The sequence below is a fragment of the Brienomyrus brachyistius genome, chromosome 12 (genome assembly GCF_023856365.1).
Source record: "Brienomyrus brachyistius isolate T26 chromosome 12, BBRACH_0.4, whole genome shotgun sequence".
Lineage (NCBI taxonomy): Eukaryota > Metazoa > Chordata > Actinopteri > Osteoglossiformes > Mormyridae > Brienomyrus > Brienomyrus brachyistius.
The window spans coordinates 7045274-7069588 of NC_064544.1; the positions used below are offsets into that span (position 1 = coordinate 7045274).

Sequence of the window (24315 nt, forward strand, 5' to 3'; positions counted from 1 at the left end):
TTAGAGAAAAGTGAGTGTAGGTTTTGTACTTGCACAAACATGACCACACAAATTCATTCAGTATAAATGTTCACCTTTAATAAGATGTAAAAACTAGCTATAGTAAAATACTAAAAGGAAAACAAAGCCAATAAAGGTCATTCCTTTCGAGCGAACATCAACTGGTTGTGTCATAGTTTACAAAGAACAAATCAGGAATGTGCAGTCACAGTTCACAAAGAACATTTCCAGGGTCAAAGTTCACAAAGAACGAATCAGGAATGTGCAGAGTCACAGTTCACAAAGAACATTTCCAGGGTCAAAGTTCACAAAGAACGAATCAGGAATGTGCAGAGTCACAGTTCACAAAGAACATTTCCAGGGTCAAAGTTCACAAAGAACGAATCAGGAATGTGCAGAGTCACAGTTCACAAAGAACATTTCCAGGGTCAAAGTTCACAAAGAACAGGTCAACAATTTCGGGGTCAAAATTCAGAAACAATAGCCGTCACAGCAAGTAGATGAGTCACTGACAACTGCTTTGGACAGAAACTTATGACCTTTATAAGACCTCTGGGGCTGTGACCTCAACCCCATATGATGCTGTCATCAAGGACAAGTTAAACTGCATACAAAGTGACATTAACATAAACAGCAATTCACACAAATAAAAATGGCATAAAATATTAACATCAGACACACATAATGCTCCTTACAGTTTAGTATTACAGTATGAACAAATGCAGCAGTGTAGAATAAAACCCACAAATAAATTAATTATTGCACCATAGCAATGTGTTTTTAATGGACTATAACATCAGGAACAAAAGAAAAACGGATTCCAGAAAAATGTGCACAAAAATAGAAAACAGGTGTATGATCTGATGAAGAGCCTTAGCTCCATTGTGTCACCTTACTGTGCACACACATTAAAATGGGCAGCTGCGAGTGGCAGTCAGCAGAGGGCGCCAGACTCTGTTATCAAGGTTTCTTCCTTCTAGGGGGGTTTTCTTTGCCACTGTCGCCTCTGGCTTGCTCTCTGGGGGCTTTGGGCGGGGATTATGCAAAGCGCTTGGTGACAATGTAATGTGAAAATGTGCCATTCAAACTAAATAGAATTGAAATGAATGTGATTAAACAGTCAGTCATAATGCTCAAAATCCTGTCAATATGACATTGGTATATTACAGATCCCCAAGCCATTGGTGGACCTCACTCAGTCACCACAAAAGAGAGATAGATCATTTCAGGAGGTCAGGCACACTCTGCGGCTGTGATCCTCGGACCACGAAAGTGCTGAGCTCCATGAGGCTGAGCGGCACACGTCGGGCTACCCGGCAGCTGGAGGTTTGCCCTCCAGTTTTAGAGAAACACAGATGAGTCCTTCTTACTGATCAGAACTTCCAGGAGCTTGAGCTTGGCTTTAATGTGCTTGTACTTAGTATACTCCTTGGCCAGCAGAGAGCGCTCCTCTTTCTGCACATTTCTGTGTAATAAAAAATAGCGTATTTACCAGAAAATACTACAAACCAATAATGTGCCCAATGAGCACGTTGCTCTTTGTGACACACTGACAGCATAGCTGTGTCCAGCACCAGGATGGATGGATGGATGGATAGATAGATATTTTATAAATCTCGAAGGAAATTTTAGGAAATTTATTTCTACTCTGGAATGATTTGCAGATAATTGAGGAAAACCAATGGATGGTGATGCATCTGAAAAGCATGCATCTCACCTTCCATTCAGCCTGAAAAAGGCTTCTTCAAACTCTCGCAGTTTCTGCCGAACTCTCCTTTTCTCATCTCGGGCTTCTTGAAGCTGCTCCACAAGCTCAGGCCTGTAGAGAAAGGCCTCAGAAATGATACTTCATCACAATCACAGGTGCTCAAACTTCCTGGAAAAGGAACATGTTAGAAAGTCCAGGAGAATATGGGAACATTGATGCAATAGGACTGTCAGATGTTATATCCCACAAACCTGCACAGTAAAACTTTCACTGTATCTTTCTAAAGCATCTGGAGAGGTTTTATCATACATAGTGCAGTGGTACAGTCTGGGAAAAGCTTCTACAACTTTTGATTCACATAGTTATAATGTCCCAGCCCAGTTATGGCAGCTTCTGACTCACATGGTGGTGCAGTTTACACTGGGTAGCTGACCATCCCTGATGTCCTCAGAGCAGTAGAGCTCATCAACAGCCCAGATGATGCCCCCAGTTTCACTGTTGAAGTGGCCCAGGAGGTTCAACATGTTAATCTTGGGCTTTACTTTCACAGCAAAGTCAGCCTGTGTGTCCCCATCATCCTCAGGAACATCATCCTCCTCTTCCTGCAAAGGCAGGGGAAACCAAGTAAGGAACAGAGCATAAACAATACTAAAATGAAGATGCTGAGACTCTGCTCTCAGGTAGAAACATAAGGAATACTAAGATAAAGATGCTGAGAGTCTGTCCTCAGATGTGGACATAAGGAATATTAAGATGAAGATGCTGAGACTCTGCCCTAAGGCAAAAACATAAGGAATACTAAGATGAAGATGCTGAGACTTGGCCCTCAGATGTGGACATAAGGAATACTAAGATGAAGATACTGAGACTCTGCCCTCAGGCAAAAACATAAGGAATACTAAGATAAAGATGCTGAAACTCTGCCCTCAGATGTGGACATAAGGAATACTAAGATGAAGATGCTGAGACTCTGCCCTCAGGCAGAAACATAAGGAATACTAAGATGAAGATGCTGAGACTCTGTCCTCAGATGTGGACATAAGGAATATTAAGATGAAGATGCTGAGACTCTGCCCTCAGATGTGGACATAAGGAATACTAAGATAAAGATGCTGAGACTGCCCTGAGGCAGAAACATAAGGAGTACTAAGATAAAGATGCTGAGAGTCTGTCCTCAGATGTGGACATAAGGAATATTAAAATGAAGATGCTGAGACTCTGCCCTCAGATGTGGACATAAGGAATACTAAGATGAAGATGCTGAGACTCTGCCCTAAGGCAAAAACATAAGGAATACTAAGATGAAGATGCTGAGACTTGGCCCTCAGATGTGGACATAAGGAATACTAAGATGAAGATACTGAGACTCTGCCCTCAGGCAAAAACATAAGGAATACTAAGATAAAGATGCTGAAACTCTGCCCTCAGATGTGGACATAAGGAATACTAAGATGAAGATGCTGAGACTCTGCCCTCAGGCAGAAACATAAGGAATACTAAGATGAAGATGCTGAGACTCTGTCCTCAGATGTGGACATAAGGAATATTAAGATGAAGATGCTGAGACTCTGCCCTCAGATGTGGACATAAGGAATACTAAGATAAAGATGCTGAGACTGCCCTGAGGCAGAAACATAAGGAGTACTAAGATAAAGATGCTGAGAGTCTGTCCTCAGATGTGGACATAAGGAATATTAAAATGAAGATGCTGAGACTCTGCCCTCAGATGTGGACATAAGGAATACTAAGATGAAGATGCTGAGACTCTGCCCTCAGGCAAAAACATAAGGAATACTAAGATGAAGATGCTGAGACTCTGTCCTCAGATGTGGACATAAGGAATACTAAGATGAAGATGCTGAGACTCTGCCCTCAGGCAGAAACATAAGGAATACTAAGATAAAGATGCTGAGAGTCTGTCCTCAGATGTGGACATAAGGAATATTAAGATGAAGATGCTGAGAATCTGCCCTCAGGCAGAAACATAAGGAATACTAAGATAAAGATGCTGAGAGTCTGTCCTCAGATGTGGACATAAGGAATATTAAGATGAAGATGCTGAGACTCTGCCTTCAGGCAAAAACATAAGGAATACTAAGATGAAGATGCTGAGACTTGGCCCTCAGATGTGGACATAAGGAATATTAAGATGAAGATACTGAGACTCTGCCCTCAGGCAAAAACATAAGGAATACTAAGATAAAAATGCTGAGACTCTGCCCTCAGATGTGGACATAAGGAATACTAAGATGAAGATGCTGAGAATCTGCCCTCAGGCAGAAACATAAGGAATACTAAGATAAAGATGCTGAGAGTCTGTCCTCAGATGTGGACATAAGGAATATTAAGATGAAGATGCTGAGACTCTGCCCTCAGGCAGAAACATAAGGAATACTAAGATAAAGATGCTGAGAGTCTGTCCTCAGATGTGGACATAAGGAATATTAAGATGAAGATGCTGAGACTCTGCCTTCAGGCAAAAACATAAGGAATACTAAGATGAAGATGCTGAGACTTGGCCCTCAGATGTGGACATAAGGAATACTAAGATGAAGATACTGGGACTCCGCCCTCAGGCAAAAACATAAGGAATACTAAGATAAAGATGCTGAGACTCTGCCCTCAGATGTAGACATAAGGAATACTAAGATGAAGATGCTGAGAATCTGCCCTCAGGCAGAAACATAAGGAATACTAAGATGAAGATGCTGAGACTCTGCCCTCAGATGTGGACATAAGGAATACTAAGATGAAGAGGCTGAGACTCTGCCATCAGATGTGGACATAAGGAATACTAAGATGTAGATGCTGAGACTCTGCCCTCAGATGTGGACATAAGGAATATTAAGATGAAGATGCTGAGACTCTGCCCTCAGGCAGAAACATAAGGAATACTAAGATAAAGATGCTGAGAGTCTGTCCTCAGATGTGGACATAAGGAATATTAAGATGAAGATGCTGAGACTCTGCCTTCAGGCAAAAACATAAGGAATACTAAGATGAAGATGCTGAGACTTGGCCCTCAGATGTGGACATAAGGAATACTAAGATGAAGATACTGGGACTCTGCCCTCAGGCAAAAACATAAGGAATACTAAGATAAAGATGCTGAGACTCTGCCCTCAGATGTAGACATAAGGAATACTAAGATGAAGATGCTGAGAATCTGCCCTCAGGCAGAAACATAAGGAATACTAAGATGAAGATGCTGAGACTCTACCCTCAGATGTGGACATAAGGAATACTAAGATGAAGAGGCTGAGACTCTGCCATCAGATGTGGACATAAGGAATACTAAGATGTAGATGCTGAGACTCTGCCCTCAGATGTGGACATAAGGAATACTAAGATGAAGAGGCTGAGATTCTGCCATCAGACATGTCAGAGAAACTTCACAATCTTAAACACCTCCTTTTAGACAAAAGTGCCTGCTACATAAAACTCACATAAATGTGAATCTAGTCCTCAAACAGCAGAAATCTTTGGCTTTAGCACCTCCTCTTTCCCTTTATAGCTGTACACATTTGCATATTAATGTGTGTATACATGTGTACTCAGGGGGAGCAGGATACATTCCTTCTTTTAAGTTACTTCAGTGAATAGAGCGCTTTCTCTCTGCAGAGCCTTCTGCTTATGTTTAAATGACCGGAAGCAAAACCATCCATCTTTGTGGACCAGTCAGGTCTTGAAGGACCTTTGGCCACGTGATAAGTTCAGTTCTGTAGGCTGAAGGATAACTCTTACGCACAATGACTGGGATGGAGGAGCTTCTGTTAAGCCTCTGCTTCAGCAGCTGGTATCTCAGGAGCAGGGGTCTGAGGAGCTCCTGCTCCCTCTCAGTGACCTGGAATGAAAACAGAGGCTTAAACGGTAAACAGTAATTATCAGTAACAAATGGCAACAAACTATAATACACACTAATAAACAGTAACAGACACTAATAAACAAATGGTAGTACACAGGAATAATCTAATACATGGTAACAAACATTAACAAACAGAAATAAACATTAATCAACGGTAACAAACAGTTATAAACAAATGGTAATACACAGTAATAAAAAGTAACAAATGATAATAAATAGTAATAAACTAATAAACAGTGACAAACAGTAATAAATACACACCCGCCTCATAGTCAGACCCCCAGAGTCACACCCAGCATGTGACCACACCCCCACACAGCCCTCACTCAGACACACCCGCCTCATTGTCACACCCCCAGAGTCACACCCAGCATGTGACCACACCCCCACACAGCCCTCACTCAGACACACCCGCCTCATGGTCACACCCCCAGAGTCACACCCAGCATGTGACCACACCCCCACACAGCCCTCACTCAGACACACCCACCGGCCTGCCATGGACTCTCTCATAATACAGCAGCATCCTCTGCAGCTCAGCCTTCTCCAGCTCGGCCTGCTCGCCCGTCATGTCCTGATGAGGAGCAGAGCAGCCCTAATCTACATTTTATTCATATATTAATGAAAGCACCTGTTTTATTATTATCACATCTCAGTATTACATCCCCCCCGATTCAGACCAGACAGAAGGGTAAATATTGTCCTTTCCTAGAAATCTGAGATATCTCAAGATACTTCTAGGAGGAGAATATGAGTACGTCTTATAGAAGATATTTTAGCTTGCGATGATATTGCGCTGTCATTAAGAAGGTGATGGTGTCTCAGCTGATGCTGATGATAGTGGTGGTCGCTGTGGTGACCAGTACCTGTATGTCCTCAGGAAGGCCGGCATCTTCTCTCCATTTCCTCAGCTCACTGAGCATGATGGCCACCGCCTTCTCCGTTAGCTCCTGGAGCTTCTCTGCCAGGGGCTCCCTCTCCAGCTGTGAGCCAAAGCTCCGGGGGAGGGTGTTGCTGCGCAGCCGGATGTAGGGTGCCTCATCCTCCTCCAAGAGGCTCCTCTGCTCCTCTGGAAAGAGCCAAAAGATCTGCCATCATAGGTGGGGACAAGAGGTGCCACACCGGAGTACGCTGAGCACCACAGCTCAGGAAATGCTTCATTCTTGTTTCCTGCACTGGCAATTTTTGCAGTGGTCTGCGATGCGGAGGCCTACCTCTAAGATCCTTCTGCAGCTTGGACAGTTCATTCATCCATCTGAGCACGTCGCGGTTCCTAGCTTTATCGCTGTATGATGGCTGTAGGTAGGAAAGGACGACTCGTCACACCGTTGCCGACCGTGTGGAGCTCAGCTGGGTTACAGGCTTAGGACCTCTGGCTTCGGTTCCTCACCCTGTACTTGTGCTCGTCCTCGAACTTCTCCTCATACTTGTGGATCTTTCGTCTCAGGGCGTGAATCTTCTTGGTGAGCTGGGCGGTGGTCAGGCCAGGTTTGTCTTCAGTACTGCAACCCAGGGACAGACTCCTCTGCCGGCTTATGGGACTCACACACACACACACACACACACACAGATACACAGACATGCAAACAGACACACACATACCCAGACATTCACAGACACATATAAACACACACAGACAGACACACACACCCAGACACAAACATAGATTCAGACACACAAGGAGATACAGACACAGACAGACAAATGCACAGACACAGGAAAAGACGTGGTCAGATTGTGGATTTTGTGATCTCAATACCGCCCTCGCTCCTCGAACCCTGTTCCAGGCCTCACCTCATGAAGGGATGCATATTGGGAGGTGAGGGGGCCACCTCAGTGTCATCGTCAGAACGCTGACAGAGCTGAAGTGTGTAAAGGCGCGGGGACAGCATGGGATGACTGTCCTCCTCCAGCAGTTGCCAGACGAGTAGCCCGACTGGGGTGGGGTCACAGCTGGGGGCGGGGTCACGGCTGGGGGCGGGGCACACCTCGCCTGGTATGGGACCTGTGTTTATGAAAAGTCCCAGCTGGCCTGTTAAGCCATTTCAACAAAAGCATCCTGCAGGCTAGATTAGCACAGCATCACTCTGGGGGATAAATGATAAACAATCGATGCAGACGAGACAGCGCACTTCCTGATGATCTTCCTGACGGACAGAATCATCGAGCCGCATCTGCAGAATTCCTGAAATTTATCACATTGGAATTTATATAAAAACATTTCATAGGTTTCAGATATTTCATTCCAGTATTCAGGCAGTACAAAGCCAGCTGACCGACTGGAACGGCTAACTGCTGCAGATATAGACATTTATAAAACCACGGCCAGTGTGAGAAAGGCATGATCCGGCAGGCCACCACCTTCCTGTACCCTCCCCTGCCCAGCAAGAGGACCAGTGTGTCCCCTGCACAGACAGACCAAGCTCACAGCCATCAGCACAGACACACTCTCAGCTCTGGTACTAAAAGGCTCACTGATCGATATCAGCGATGCGCAGGCAGGCTCTGCAAACTTCAGCTTTCCAGGGCTGAAGGAAACAGTGGCTAAAATATCTGGTCGATGTGTTCCCACTGTGTCCAGTAAATAGTTTAAAATGTTTCCAAAGCTTTGAAATGGATTTTTTTGTACCTGAAGGGTGATCATTTTATACCAAACCACCACACCGTCTAACGTGAAGCGCATTTCACACTCTGCTGAAGTGGTAAATCTAGCATGATGTGCACAACATGAACATAACATGCTGCACCTCCTTTGCTTTAGGTTCTTTAATCCACCTCCAGATAACTACCAGAGAAGATAACCTAGTGCAGCAGGGGAAACGAGAAATGCAATGAGAAACACAACAATAAACGCAATGGGAAACGCAACGAGAAACGCAACGAGAAACACAATGAGAAACACAATGAGAAACGCAGTGAGAAACGCAACGAGAAACGCAACGAGAAACGCAGTGAAAAATGCAATGAGAAATGCAACGAGAAACGCAGTGAGAAAGATGAGGTACCTTCCCGGGGGCTATCCTCACCCAGCATGGCTGCCTGCCTACCCCCGGCGATGCTGGGGTTCCCCTCCGCTCCCTCGGCCTGGAGACCCCCCTGCCCCTCCTGGATCTTCATCACCGGGGCCAGGACTCGGGACAGTGAGAGGCTGCAAGAGGCGGGACACTCCATGCCTTTAAGCTGTCGGCCCCTCCTATCTGCTGATTGGCCAGCTGGGGTAACTAAAGTCACACCTAGCCAGCCAGCAAACAAGCCTGCCCCCTTCCTTATGAGTACAGTAGAATCCCTGTGACGACTGACCCCGGATGAACAGGATCCGAAATAATGGCTCTCCATCTGATTTCAAGAACAGATCAGAAAAAAGAAGCCAGCTGCTCTCTCTCTCTTCCTCTCTCTGTCCCTGACTCTCTCTCTCTCTCTGTCTCTCTCTGTTAGTCTTTATCTCTGTCTGTCTCTCTGTCTGTCTGTCCCGCTTTAAGGGCTTTTAAAAGGCTTAATTCTGCTTTAACAGAGCCTGTGCTATAGAAGCCTGTGCTCCAGGCTGTGCTATGGAAGCCTGTGCTATAGAAGCCTGTGCTCCAGGCTGTGCTTTCCACCTGATTGCAGCTGCAGACCTTTCCTGCATCTCCTACGCCCTCCGGCACAAACTCCTGGCATCGTTACACTCGCTGATGGCGGCTCTGAGCGGCTGCTCAGATTCCCATGCGTTCTGCGGACAAAATCCCGGCAGTGACACCCAGGCGGTGTGAACATCGTCCAGCGCGCAGAGAGTCTCGTCCAAAGACGAATGGCGACGAGCGATTCACTTACGCCGATGTCATACTGCAGACTGGAAAATGACGGCAGCCTAAACTGAAACAATTATTAATTCATTCACTACAGGAATCAGGCCATTTGCCAAACACATTCACAGATGACATAATTACAACAAGAGAGACAATTATTTTTGGTTAATCCGTGTGCCGTTCTTAGTTAAACATCAACTGGAAGTTAAATATGAGAGAAAGACTGACAGACGAATGCTCTATGTAGATCCTGAGGTCGAAAAGCAGAAAGCCTGCGAAAAAGGGCAGGTAACAAACACCATGAAACTGAATTACGGTAAAATGAAACCGGACATAAAATCCACCCTGGGTGGCGCCATAACTACCATGTTACGGCAGTTACAGCATATGCGAATAACATGAGCTCATAACATCACTCCGTAATGCGTGGGCTGATTCACGTCGCTGATTTATGTTACTGAATGGCCCTGCGCTGGGTAACCGGCTGGGGGGGGTGTGCATGCATGGCTGGAGTTGAATGCAGCAGTAAACTTAACATTACTGCCTGACCTCTATGCCCAAACACTACAGGGATACGTCTTGCTGAATGCTGTCCAAGAGGAATGACGTCCTATCAGGGAGGGGCCCTGTCTGCCGGCTGGCTCACACGTCACATCCACGCCCATCAGCCCTTTGTAACATAACGCTTACAGCATAATGACACGCTCATAAAATGTAATGCAATTTCAGTTATAATATATGAAACACAACCCACGGCTGCCAGATGATTAGTTACCATCTTGGATAATTTCTGGGGGGGTCGCGCCAATCCTGGAGGTGCTACTGTAACTTTATGCCTTCCGGATAGGGGCTTGAAATCACTCTCACACATTGTGTGCATGTCTGTGAGTCATGTAAATATTACATTGTGGGGACCAAATGCTATTTTGACATTTTTCTGTTCTGCACAAGGGGAAACTCAATTTTATGAAAAGCCGTCCTCCCTCCCTCTGCGTCTCCAGCCGTCCTCCCTCCCTCAGCGTCTCCAGCCGTCCTCCCTCCCTCAGCGTCTCCAGCCGTCCTCGCTCCCTCTGCGTCTCCAGCCGTCCTCGCTCCCTCTGCGTCTCCAGCCGTCCTCCCTCCCTCTGCGTCTCCAGCCGTCCTCCCTCCCTCTGCGTCTCCAGCCGTCCTCCCTCCCTCTGCATCTCCAGCCGTCCACGATCCCTCAGCGTCTCCAGCCGTCCACAATCCCTCAGCGTCTCCAGCTGTCCTCCCTCCCTCTGCGTCTCCAGCCGTCCTCCATCCCTCAGCGTCTCCAGCCGTCCACGATCCCTCTGCGTCTCCAGCCGTCCTCCATCCCTCTGCGTCTCCAGCCGTCCACGATCCCTCTGCGTCTCCAGCCGTCCTCCCTCCCTCAGCGTCTCCAGCCGTCCTCCATCCCTCTGCGTCTCCAGCCGTCCACGATCCCTCTGCGTCTCCAGCCATCCTCCCTCCCTCTGCGTCTCCAGCCGTCCTCCCTCCTTCTGCATCTCCAGCCGTCCACAATCCCTCTGCGTCTCCAGCCGTCCACAATCCCTCTGCGTCTCCAGCCATCCTCCCTCCCTCTGCGTCTCCAGCCGTCCACGATCCCTCTGCGTCTCCAGCCGTCCACAATCCCTCTGCGTCTCCAGCCGTCCACAATCCCTCTGCGTCTCCAGCCGTCCTCCCTCCCTCTGCGTCTCCAGCCGTCCTCGCTCCTTCTGCATCTCCAGCCGTCCACAATCCCTCTGCGTCTCCAGCCATCCTCCCTCCCTCTGCGTCTCCAGCCGTCCACGATCCCTCTGCGTCTCCAGCCGTCCACGATCCCTCTGCGTCTCCAGCCGTCCACAATCCCTCTGCGTCTCCAGCCATCCTCCCTCCCTCTGCGTCTCCAGCCGTCCACGATCCCTCTGCGTCTCCAGCCGTCCACGATCCCTCTGCGTCTCCAGCCGTCCTCCATCCCTCTGCGTCTCCAGCCGTCCACGATCCCTCTGCGTCTCCAGCCGTCCTCCCTCCCTCAGCGTCTCCAGCCGTCCACGATCCCTCTGCGTCTCCAGCCGTCCACGATCCCTCTGCGTCTCCAGCCGTCCTCCATCCCTCTGCGTCTCCAGCCGTCCACGATCCCTCTGCGTCTCCAGCCGTCCTCCCTCCCTCAGCGTCTCCAGCCGTCCACGATCCCTCTGCGTCTCCAGCCGTCCACGATCCCTCAGCGTCTCCAGCCGTCCACAATCCCTCAGCGTCTCCAGCTGTCCTCCCTCCCTCTGCGTCTCCAGCCGTCCACGATCCCTCAGCGTCTCCAGCCGTCTATGATCCCTCTGCGTCTCCAGCTGTCCTCCCTCCCTCTGCGTCTCCAGCCGTCCTCCATCCCTCAGCGTCTCCAGCCGTCCACGATCCCTCTGCGTCTCCAGCCGTCCTCCATCCCTCTGCGTCTCCAGCCGTCCACGATCCCTCTGCGTCTCCAGCCGTCCTCCCTCCCTCAGCGTCTCCAGCCGTCCTCCATCCCTCTGCGTCTCCAGCCGTCCACGATCCCTCTGCGTCTCCAGCCATCCTCCCTCCCTCTGCGTCTCCAGCCGTCCTCCCTCCTTCTGCGTCTCCAGCCGTCCACAATCCCTCTGCGTCTCCAGCCGTCCACAATCCCTTTGCGTCTCCAGCCATCCTCCCTCCCTCTGCGTCTCCAGCCGTCCACGATCCCTCTGCGTCTCCAGCCGTCCACGATCCCTCTGCGTCTCCAGCCGTCCACAATCCCTCTGCGTCTCCAGCCGTCCTCCCTCCCTCTGCGTCTCCAGCCGTCCTCGCTCCTTCTGCATCTCCAGCCGTCCACAATCCCTCTGCGTCTCCAGCCGTCCTCCCTCCCTCTGCGTCTCCAGCCGTCCACGATCCCTCTGCGTCTCCAGCCGTCCACGATCCCTCTGCGTCTCCAGCCGTCCACGATCCCTCTGCGTCTCCAGCCATCCTCCCTCCCTCTGCGTCTCCAGCCGTCCACGATCCCTCTGCGTCTCCAGCCGTCCACGATCCCTCTGCGTCTCCAGCCGTCCTCCATCCCTCTGCGTCTCCAGCCGTCCACGATCCCTCTGCGTCTCCAGCCGTCCTCCCTCCCTCAGCGTCTCCAGCCGTCCACGATCCCTCTGCGTCTCCAGCCGTCCACGATCCCTCTGCGTCTCCAGCCGTCCTCCATCCCTCTGCGTCTCCAGCCGTCCACGATCCCTCTGCGTCTCCAGCCGTCCTCCCTCCCTCAGCGTCTCCAGCCGTCCACGATCCCTCTGCGTCTCCAGCCGTCCACGATCCCTCAGCGTCTCCAGCCGTCCACAATCCCTCAGCGTCTCCAGCCGTCCTCCCTCCCTCTGCGTCTCCAGCCGTCCTCCATCCCTCAGCGTCTCCAGCCGTCCACGATCCCTCTGCGTCTCCAGCCGTCCTCCATCCCTCTGCGTCTCCAGCCGTCCACGATCCCTCTGCGTCTCCAGCCGTCCTCCCTCCCTCAGCGTCTCCAGCCGTCCTCCATCCCTCTGCGTCTCCAGCCGTCCACGATCCCTCTGCGTCTCCAGCCATCCTCCCTCCCTCTGCGTCTCCAGCCGTCCTCCCTCCTTCTGCATCTCCAGCCGTCCACAATCCCTCTGCGTCTCCAGCCGTCCACGCTCCTTCTGCATCTCCAGCCGTCCACAATCCCTCTGCGTCTCCAGCCATCCTCCCTCCCTCTGCGTCTCCAGCCGTCCACGATCCCTCTGCGTCTCCAGCCGTCCACAATCCCTCTGCGTCTCCAGCCGTCCACAATCCCTCTGCGTCTCCAGCCGTCCTCCCTCCCTCTGCGTCTCCAGCCGTCCTCGCTCCTTCTGCATCTCCAGCCGTCCACAATCCCTCTGCGTCTCCAGCCATCCTCCCTCCCTCTGCGTCTCCAGCCGTCCACGATCCCTCTGCGTCTCCAGCCGTCCACGATCCCTCTGCGTCTCCAGCCGTCCACGATCCCTCTGCGTCTCCAGCCATCCTCCCTCCCTCTGCGTCTCCAGCCGTCCACGATCCCTCTGCGTCTCCAGCCGTCCACGATCCCTCTGCGTCTCCAGCCGTCCTCCATCCCTCTGCGTCTCCAGCCGTCCACGATCCCTCTGCGTCTCCAGCCGTCCACGATCCCTCTGCGTCTCCAGCCGTCCTCCATCCCTCTGCGTCTCCAGCCGTCCACGATCCCTCTGCGTCTCCAGCCGTCCTCCCTCCCTCAGCGTCTCCAGCCGTCCACGATCCCTCTGCGTCTCCAGCCGTCCACGATCCCTCTGCGTCTCCAGCCGTCCTCCATCCCTCTGCGTCTCCAGCCGTCCACGATCCCTCTGCGTCTCCAGCCATCCTCCCTCCCTCAGCGTCTCCAGCCGTCCACGATCCCTCTGCGTCTCCAGCCGTCCTCCATCCCTCTGCGTCTCCAGCCGTCCTCCATCCCTCTGCGTCTCCAGCCGTCCTCCCTCCCTCTGCGTCTCCAGCCGTCCACGATCCCTCTGCGTCTCCAGCCGTCCACGATCCCTCTGCGTCTCCAGCCGTCCTCCATCCCTCTGCGTCTCCAGCCGTCCACGATCCCTCTGCGTCTCCAGCCGTCCACGATCCCTCTGCGTCTCCAGCCGTCCTCCATCCCTCTGCGTCTCCAGCCGTCCACGATCCCTCTGCGTCTCCAGCCGTCCTCCCTCCCTCAGCGTCTCCAGCCGTCCACGATCCCTCTGCGTCTCCAGCCGTCCACGATCCCTCTGCGTCTCCAGCCGTCCTCCATCCCTCTGCGTCTCCAGCCGTCCACGATCCCTCTGCGTCTCCAGCCATCCTCCCTCCCTCTGCGTCTCCAGCCGTCCTCCCTCCCTCTGCGTCTCCAGCCGTCCACGATCCCTCTGCGTCTCCAGCCGTCCTCCATCCCTCTGCGTCTCCAGCCATCCTCCCTCCCTCTGCGTCTCCAGCCGTCCTCCCTCCCTCAGCGTCTCCAGCCGTCCACGATCCCTCTGCGTCTCCAGCCGTCCTCCATCCCTCTGCGTCTCCAGCCGTCCACGATCCCTCTGCGTCTCCAGCCATCCTCCCTCCCTCTGCGTCTCCAGCCGTCCTCCCTCCCTCTGCGTCTCCAGCCGTCCACGATCCCTCTGCGTCTCCAGCCGTCCACGATCCCTCTGCGTCTCCAGCCGTCCTCCCTCCCTCTGCGTCTCCAGCCGTCCTCCCTCCCTCTGCGTCTCCAGCCGTCCACGATCCCTCTGCGTCTCCAGCCGTCCACGATCCCTCTGCGTCTCCAGCCGTCCTCCATCCCTCTGCGTCTCCAGCCGTCCACGATCCCTCTGCGTCTCCAGCCGTCCTCCATCCCTCTGCGTCTCCAGCCGTCCACGATCCCTCTGCGTCTCCAGCCGTCCTCCATCCCTCTGCGTCTCCAGCCGTCCACAATCCCTCTGCGTCTCCAGCCGTCCTCCCTCCCTCTGCGTCTCCAGCCATCCTCCCTCCCTCTGCGTCTCCAGCCGTCCTCCCTCCCTCTGCGTCTCCAGCCGTCCACGATCCCTCTGCGTCTCCAGCCGTCCTCCATCCCTCTGCGTCTCCAGCCGTCCACGATCCCTCTGCGTCTCCAGCCGTCCTCCATCCCTCTGCGTCTCCAGCCGTCCACGATCCCTCTGCGTCTCCAGCCGTCCTCCCTCCCTCAGCGTCTCCAGCCGTCCTCCCTCCTTCTGCATCTCCAGCCGTCCACGATCCCTCTGCGTCTCCAGCCGTCCTCCATCCCTCTGCGTCTCCAGCCGTCCACGATCCCTCTGCGTCTCCAGCCGTCCTCCATCCCTCTGCGTCTCCAGCCGTCCACGATCCCTCTGCGTCTCCAGCCGTCCTCCCTCCCTCAGCGTCTCCAGCCGTCCTCCCTCCTTCTGCATCTCCAGCCGTCCACGATCCCTCTGCGTCTCCAGCCGTCCTCCATCCCTCTGCGTCTCCAGCCGTCCACGATCCCTCTGCGTCTCCAGCCGTCCTCCCTCCCTCTGCGTCTCCAGCCGTCCACGATCCCTCTGCGTCTCCAGCCATCCTCCCTCCCTCTGCGTCTCCAGCCGTCCACGATCCCTCTGCGTCTCCAGCCATCCACGCTCCTTCTGCATCTCCAGCCGTCCACGATCCCTCTGCGTCTCCAGCCGTCCTCCCTCCCTCTGCGTCTCCAGCCGTCCTCCCTCCCTCTGCGTCTCCAGCCGTCCTCCATCCCTCTGCGTCTAGCTACTCTCCGTTGTGCTTTTTCATAGCCATGAGATTTGACCTAGGATTGTGCATTAAAGAAACACAGACATAATAAATTTAATCCACCAACACACACAAACACAGGAGCTGAAGAAGCTGCATTCCTGGTTCTGTTGGAACCCTTGGGGCAAATCAATCTTGGCAGGAGGTCTGAAGCCATGGGCCGGGGGGACCCAACCTGATCCCTCTAAACATAGATCCCTTTATCAAAGAGTGGGAGAAACATTCTCACCCTAGAGGAAGGACTAATGATACTCACAATAATCTACCCCAGGAGTAATGGCATTCACACTAATCTGCCCCATTGGTACTGATATTCATCTTAATCTACCCCAGAAGTAATGATATTCACATTAATCTGCCCCAGTGGTAATAATACTAACCTTATACTGCTCTAGGATAAATTAAACTCACACTTATCTGCCCCAGGAGAAATGACACATGACTTAATCTGCCCCAAGAGTAATAATACTCACATTAATCTGCCCCAGGAGTAATAGCACAGGTCCAAGAAGCCCTCAACCCCCGCCACACCAACTTACTCATGCACAATATTTGGTTTTCTCATCTTTTCTAAGAATAGATATGTTTATTTTAGAGACTCTTTTGCACAGCTACTGGCTTAACCCTCGTGCAGCTTTCTAACTGTGTTTGAAGGCTGTTTTTTCTGGGCCACTGTCTGGGAAATAACAGCATGACATCTTCCCATCTCTTTGCTAAAGAGAGCGCTCTGAGCCGCTTCTGTCTCGCTGCCGGTTATTCCCGTAATGTTGCCCTCGGCAGATAAGCAGCATGTAAAAATAAAGTGCAGTTCAGTAAACCCGCTGTGGGTGGCACTGTGCTTGGTTACTAAACTGCCAATGTGACGTTAAAACACCAGGCAACGTTATATTTACCCACAGTCAGGCTTCTCGGATTCGCGCGTGGCGGCTCCCTGCCGCTACAGTATGCGAACACGTTGAACTATGCAAGTGACAGGCTGACAAACGTGACTGGAAGGGTTAATAAAAAAGCATGGTGAGCACAGGCCACAGGACTGACTGCGTGCAACTGCACCCCAATGGAGGAAGCAGAGAGCGCTTTAGCTATTAGCCAGTCTTTTCAGGGGTATCTGGCATCAGTTTCTGCAGACGTCCTGAAATCACCCCAATAATGAAGATTCAGAGCACGAAAATAAGGCATGAGGTTAAGAGAAGCTGGTTGGCTGATTACCCAGCCGAATATCCGAAAGAAAGGTACAAGACGGCGATAACATTTGATCCCCACAATACAATATATACAACAATATTGTATATTGTTTAATTTCTACATAAATATATGTGTTACTCGGAAAATATTTTATTTATTTGAAGATGCAATGGTAAAATTAAAGTGTGGAGCATTACAGTAAGTTACAATTTAGCAGTTTGGAACAATATTTCACCTATATTTTGACATTTTATGTTCCTAAAAGTTACCTGAAACATCAAAGTACATAACTTACTTTTATTTATTATATTTGCTATTTATTTAAAATCACTTTTTTAATTTAATTTGACCCGTCTTTGACCCGTAACCATATAAACATAGCAGGTATATCTTCAGTAGTGATATTCAGCATGTCACATGAATGCGCATTTTTGCCTGTGCAGGACTGTGCAGGATGTGCGGCAGACGGAGTGGTGCTGAAGACAGCGGTGATCCTCGGGGTAACCATGGCAACGCAGGACCCGGCTATGGACATCTTCACCCTCAGAGCATGGATTCCTGAGCTCCCCAAAGTCGCCGAGGGGTCAATGAGGTGACACTCATTCGTCCGCCTTTTAATCATCGTGAAATAAGACGTCTGTGTGCTTGATCTCTGTTCGTGATGGCTCTTATAAATGCTGTGAAGGAGAAATGTTGCGTGATGAAACAACAGAAATATTGGGCTGCCAGCGGTCATTTTTAATCAGTCGGTTTTATCTATCTAATAGGCACAGATCAGCCTCTAAGTCAGAGGACTGAAACCTGTGATACGCGGTCAGTGAGTAAAAGCATTTCAGTCGCAAGGAGGATCAAGTGTTGGGGGGGGGGGGGGGGCTGACTGCCAAGATAAAATGTGTTGAGCTGGAGGGACATTAAATTTTTGGGTGAAATTATACAGAACAATTTAAGGGTGGTTTTCGGAATTTTTTGCCCACGGGGGGGGGTGGCATCCATGTGCTTCCCATTACAGCTCGAACACTGGTAATAAAGGACCACAAACATGACATGCTGCAGTGTTCAGATGTACAGATGTTTCTGTTGAGAAGTGTGGGGCATTACGGTCTTTACAGGAATATTTCACCTGAATCGTGACTCTTCTGGAAGCCAGATGAGATTGTGGCTGCATCACAGTAATGGGGTGGTGCAGTGTGGGGGCAGCTGGAGGATAATCACCTCCGGCATTCTGCCCAGGGTGCTGTGCTTCACTGATGGTGCTTTTCCACTGGCATACAGGATCCGAGCTGTCACAGCACATCCCTTTTCTGTAACTACTTATCCTATTCAGCGTTGTGAGGCGTCCGGAGCCTATCCAGGATGCTATGGGTACAAGGCAGGGAACAACCCAGGATGGGGCGCCGGCCGACTGCAGGGGACAAGGCAGGGAACAACTCAGGATGGGGCGCCGGCCGACTGCAGGGCACAAGGCAGGGAACAGCTCAGGATGGGGCGCCGGCCGACTGCAGGGCACAAGGCAGGGAACAGCTCAGGATGGGGCGCCGGCCTACTGCAGGGCACAAGGCAGGGAACAGCTCAGGATGGGGCGCCGGCCGACTGCAGGGCACAAGGCAGGGAACAACTCAGGATGGGGCGCCGGCCTACTACAGGGCACAAGGCAGGGAACAGCTCAGGATGGGGCGCCGGCCGACTGCAGGGCACAAGGCAGGGAACAGCTCAGGATGGGGCGCCGGCCTACTGCAGGGCACAAGGCAGGGAACAGCTCAGGATGGGGCGCCGGCCGACTGCAGGGGACAAGGCAGGGAACAGCTCAGGATGGGGCGCCGGCCGACTGCAGGGCACAAGGCAGGGAACAACTCAGGATGGGGCGCCGGCCGACTGCAGGGCACAAGGCAGGGAACAACCCAGGATGGGGCGCCGGCCGACTGCAGGGCACAAGGCAGGGAACAACCCAGGATGGGACGCCGGCCGACTGCAGGGGACAAGGCAGGGAACAACCCAGGATGGGGCGCCGGCCGACTGCAGGGCACAAGGCAGGGAACAACCCAGGATGGGGCGCCGGCCGACTGCAGGGCACAAGGCAGGGAACAACTCAGGATGGGGCGCCGGCCGACTGCAGGGCACAAGGCAGGGAACAACTCAGGATGGGGCGCCGGCCGACTGCAGGGCACAAGGCAGGGAACAACCCAGGATGGGGCGCCGGCCGACTGCAGGGGACAAGGCAGGGAACAACCCAGGATGGGGCGCCGGCCGACTGCAGGGCACAAGGCAGGGAACAACCCAGGATGGGGCGCCGGCCGACTGCAGGGCACAAGGCAGGGAACAACCCAGGATGGGGCGCCGGCCGACTGCAGGGCACAAGGCAGGGAACAACCCAGGATGGGGCGCCGGCCGACTGCAGGGCACAAGGCAGGGAACAACCCAGGATGGGGCGCCGGCCGACTGCAGGGCACAAGGCAGGGAACAACCCAGGATGGGTCGCCGGCCGACTGCAGGGCACAAGGCAGGGAACAACCCAGGATGGGGCGCCGGCCGACTGCAGGGCACAAGGCAGGGAACAACTCAGGATGGGGCGCCGGCCGACTGCAGGGCACACGCACACACCATCCACTCACACACGTACACCTACAGTATGGGCAATTTGGCAACTCCAATTAGCCTCAGTATGTCTTTGGACTGTGGGGGGAAACCGGAGTACCCAGAGGAAACCACACTACAACACAGGGAGAACATGCAAACTCCACACACAGGGAACCCTGGTGGAGACTCGAACCCGAGTCCCAGAGGTGTGAGGCAACAATAGTGCTAATCACTGTGCCACCGTGCTTCCCGTTACTATTATTATTGTTGTTGTTGTTGCTTTTGGTCCCACTCTGGTTATTTCTCACTGCTTGTTCATTGAAACATTTTTATAATTCAGGACCTGCACATATTAACGAAGTAGGTGTGTAGACAGGCAAGCAGACCAGTGGTGCCAGCAGTAAATTTCAATTGTGGTGGCCCTCAGGGGCCAGTTTTACTTATGGGGGGGGGGGCAGGTATTTACGGGGTCTGGCACTGGCCACCCCAGATCATCCCAAGATCTGCCCCGGATTACAGACAGAGAGATAACGGTGAAGAGATAGCGAGAGCGATGGAGATAAACTGATAAAGATATAGCGAGAGAGAGATAAACCGATAGAGATAAACCGATAGAGAGATAGCGATAGAGAGATAGCGAGAGCGATAGAGATAAACTGATAAAGATATAGCGATAGAGAGATAAACCAATAGATAGCGATAGAGAGATAGCGATAGAGATAAACTGAGAGATAGCGATAGAGATAAACCGATAGAGAGATAGCGATCGATAGATAGCGATAGAGATAAACCGATAGAGAGATAGCGATAGAGAGATAGCGATAGAGATAAACCGATAGAGAGATAGCAATAGAGAGATCGAAAGCTGTGCCTTTTGCTTGTTTACTGGCAGTCGAGGGCCTATTAATAGTTAATAGAACATACAGCATGTTATATTATTATGTTGTTACAAAATATTTCTAGCTATTGCGAGCAGTCATGGGAGTGCTTTCTCACATATCCCACTGTTCACTAAACCCACCACAGTCACCATTCTACCGCTCAGCTACCGCGACCATTTCAAGTTAATGATGGGCGTAGCTAGACATTTTGGGTCCCCCATTTGATTTTGCTGATCAGGTGGGTAGGGGCGGATTAATAAGCAGGCTTCCCAACGCTGCCAACTGGGGGCCCAGAGTGAGCAGAAGCCCCTATTGGCCAATCACTTTTTTTTATTATGTTTGCGATTTGATGATGAAATGAAGCGGAAGGCAACTTTTTTGCTGCTCTTTTTATAACGTTGTGTATTGTGTGGTATGCGTATGCGCAGTCTGTGTCCTACATGAGATTGATTTTACGAGCCTGATCGATGAGTTTCCGGCCAGGAAAACATTCTAGTAGTAAGCACTTGTATATTCTTTTGGAATTTGCTCCTCTCTACAGCTATCAATAGTAAATGTCTGTTGAGTGCTGATTGTGGATGCAGTTGACATGCACTGGATCAGAATGTAATGTTTTAAGTTTACCACTGTTGAGGTGCTTTATTCAATCAGGTCTCTATTACGATCTTTCTGGTTGCTGCATATGACTGGTGTGGCAGTTTAAACGTGGCAGTTTGTTGATCTTCTGATATGATCGCGATCATTCAATACAGTGTCAATTTATCCTCGACTTTGTAGAAATAATTTTATAGTTCATACTAATAGATTAATAGTAACATTGTTGTATTGTTTTGGGGAGTGGGGGGATAGAAGATCCTCCAGGAAATACAGCATCGGGCCCCTGAACTCATTAACCTGCCAGTGGTTGGTCGAACATTGAATAATAGATAAAGAAAATGTGCTTAGATATGTTGACTTAAAGCAAATCATGCCTTTATCTTGTCGATATCTTATTATTAATGGTGTAATACGGTAGGTTAATCTGTACACTGTACACATAATCTGCTCGCACAGTATTACCTACAGAGGGCACCCTAGTCACACTCCTCAAGTTGTCATGTGCTACATATTGTTGTGTTATATTGCACGGTTTGTTCTTCGGTCTCCTGCATTCAGCTCATCAGTCCCTCATACCCATAGTGGTGTTCCTTTCCCAGGGCTGAATTCTGCACCAAAACTGGTCATGACCAGCTAGCACCTTTTCGATTTCATGCATTGGGGAATTAACCCTTTTCCTTAAAATAAAAAAATCTATGTAAATGATATTTACAGTGCCCTTATTATGACCTCAGTAGCAGATTAGGGGATCCCTCAAGCTTGGGCTATCTGACAGGTTTGGGGGCGGGGTTACTGAGGGGAGGTGGGCGGACTGGGCTTTTTTCCCTAGGTTATCTGACAGGCTTGGGAGCGACACATTATCCTCACTGTCAGCCGTACTGCCTTTCCCGACACATTATCCTCACTGTCAGCCGTACTGCCTTTCCCGACACATTATCCTCACTGTCAGCCGTACTGCCTTTCCCGACACATTATCCTCACTGTCAGCCGTACTGCCTTTCCCGACACATTATCCTCACTGTCAGCCGTACTGCCTTTCCCGACACATTATCCTCACTGTCAGCCGTACTGCCTTTCCCGACACATTATCCTCACTGTCAGCCGTACTGCCTTTCCCGACACATTATCCTCACTGTCAGCCGTACTGCCTTTCCCGACACATTATCCTCACTGTCAGCCGTACTGCCTTTCCCGACACATTATCCTCACTGTCAGCCGTACTGCCTTTCCCGACACATTATCCTCACTGTGATCCGTACTGCCTTTCCCGACACATTATCCTCACTGTCAGCCGTACTGCCTTTCCCGACACATTATCCTCACTGTCAGCCGTACTGCCTTTCCCGACACATTATCCTCACTGTCAGCCGTACTGCCTTTCCCGACACATTATCCTCACTGTGATCCGTACTGCCTTTCCCGACACATTATCCTCACTGTCAGCCGTACTGCCTTTCCCGACACATTATCCTCACTGTCAGCCGTACTGCCTTTCCCGACACATTATCCTCACTGTCAGCCGTACTGCCTTTCCCGACACATTATCCTCACTGTCAGCTGTACTGCCTTTCCCGACACATTATCCTCACTGTGATCCGTACTGCCTTTCCCGACACATTATCCTCACTGTCAGCCGTACTGCCTTTCCCGACACATTATCCTCACTGTCAGCCGTACTGCCTTTCCCGACACATTATCCTCACTGTCAGCCGTACTGCCTTTCCCGACACATTATCCTCACTGTCAGCTGTACTGCCTTTCCCGACACATTATCCTCACTGTGATCCGTACTGCCTTTCCCGACACATTATCCTCACTGTCAGCCGTACTGCCTTTCCCGACACATTATCCTCACTGTCAGCCGTACTGCCTTTCCCGACACATTATCCTCACTGTCAGCCGTACTGCCTTTCCCGACACATTATCCTCACCTGATCCGTACTGCCTTTGCCGACACATTATCCTCACTGTCAGCCGTACTGCCTTTCCCGACACATTATCCTCACTGTGATCCGTACTGCCTTTCCCGACACATTATCCTCACTGTCAGCCGTACTGCCTTTCCCGACACATTATCCTCACTGTGATCCGTACTGCCTTTCCCGACACATTATCCTCACTGTCAGCTGTACTGCCTTTCCCGACACATTATCCTCACTGTGGTCCGTACTGCCTTTCCCGACACATTATCCTCACTGTCAGCCGTACTGCCTTTCCCGACACATTATCCTCACTGTCAGCTGTACTGCCTTTCCCTGACACATTATCCTCACTGTCAGCCGTACTGCCTTTCCAACATAATGTGTCGGCAAAGGCAGTACACACATTATGTTTTTCCAAACCTGGCACTTTCCGCTCCTCTCTGCCACTCACCAACCCCTCCACTCCCCTCTCAGCTCCTCCCCTTTCCTCTCTGTTCCCTCCTCTCTTCTCCTCCCCACTCCCCCCTTCCCTCTCCTCACATGTCGTGAGTGATATCTACCGTGAGTGAAAATGCATGCCGTGAATGAAAACAGACCTCATGACAGCATGTCTGTGGAAACGCACACGCTGTCACACTTTGCCTGGCCTGCTGTCCCCGCAGGCCTCTCAAGCACAAAGTAGAGCACGTGTTCCAGAGCGTTCCAGAGAGACGTCAGCCCCGCCCATGAGGAGAAACGGCATGCAGCAGAGCCCCCGACTGCAAGTTATCCATGTTCAACTCCGATATTTAGCGATCATGAAGAGCTGATGCTGGAAAGAGAGAAATGCTCCCAAGTGTGAAGTCAGCACGTTCATGGTCATTACTGATGCATGGCTTTGCTCAGGAGACAGTTCAGTTAATAATTAAGAGGAGCACAATTAGGACAGTCAGATGTTGGACTGGGTGCCTGAGAGCTCTCTGTAGCCTGCGTCACCCTGATTACAAATGACCTAAAATTCTCCAGCACTCTGTAAGAGTTATTAAGCTTTGTCACTAATCATAGTTTGCACTCATTGCCAGGACACTGTTACCCCACAACAAACATGGGGTGCTTCCATGCTCTTATAAACGGCTTCACCTGCACGTTTGTCATACATTTCTGTAGCCTCTCATGTGCCCAGTAAACACAGAACTTTTTACACTGCAGTGATGGAGACCATTTATCATCATGCTTAAATGACTAGTCGATTAGGGTGGCATTTGGCTTGGTGTATGAGCACCGGAAGTTTGCTGGTTCTATTCCCAGGGACAGCAGAGTGGTGTCACCACTGGGCCCCTGAGCAAGACCCTTAACCTACAATTTCTCTTGGGACTGTCTCTGCTTTATATATATATATATATATATATATATATATATATATATATATATATATATATATATATATATATATATATATATGTGTTGCTTTATATAAAACTGCCTGCTGAATAAATGTAAATGATTAACAAGCAGGAAATGGGTTGGTAGGTACAGTTATATAGGCATCCCGCCTGCGATTCCCTGAGTACTACAGTGATCATCCACTTTCTCTCTTAGCAGACCTGACTGG

The 24315-nt window shown here is 51.1% G+C and overlaps 1 protein-coding gene across 1 annotated transcript; it reads right to left on the minus strand.

The window, feature by feature from the left end:
- Positions 1-922: 922 nt before the first annotated feature.
- LOC125705211 (protein FAM13A-like) lies at positions 923-8744 on the minus strand. The gene is made up of 10 exons (XM_048971651.1): positions 8579-8744; positions 7368-7566; positions 6964-7105; positions 6788-6869; positions 6440-6642; positions 6064-6147; positions 5457-5552; positions 2111-2310; positions 1718-1819; positions 923-1465 (listed from the first exon to the last, which is right to left on the minus strand). Exons 1-10 carry the CDS (start codon positions 8742-8744, stop codon positions 1342-1344), a joined length of 1398 nt encoding a protein of 465 aa, XP_048827608.1. The 3' UTR covers positions 923-1341.
- Positions 8745-24315: the final 15571 nt, after the last annotated feature.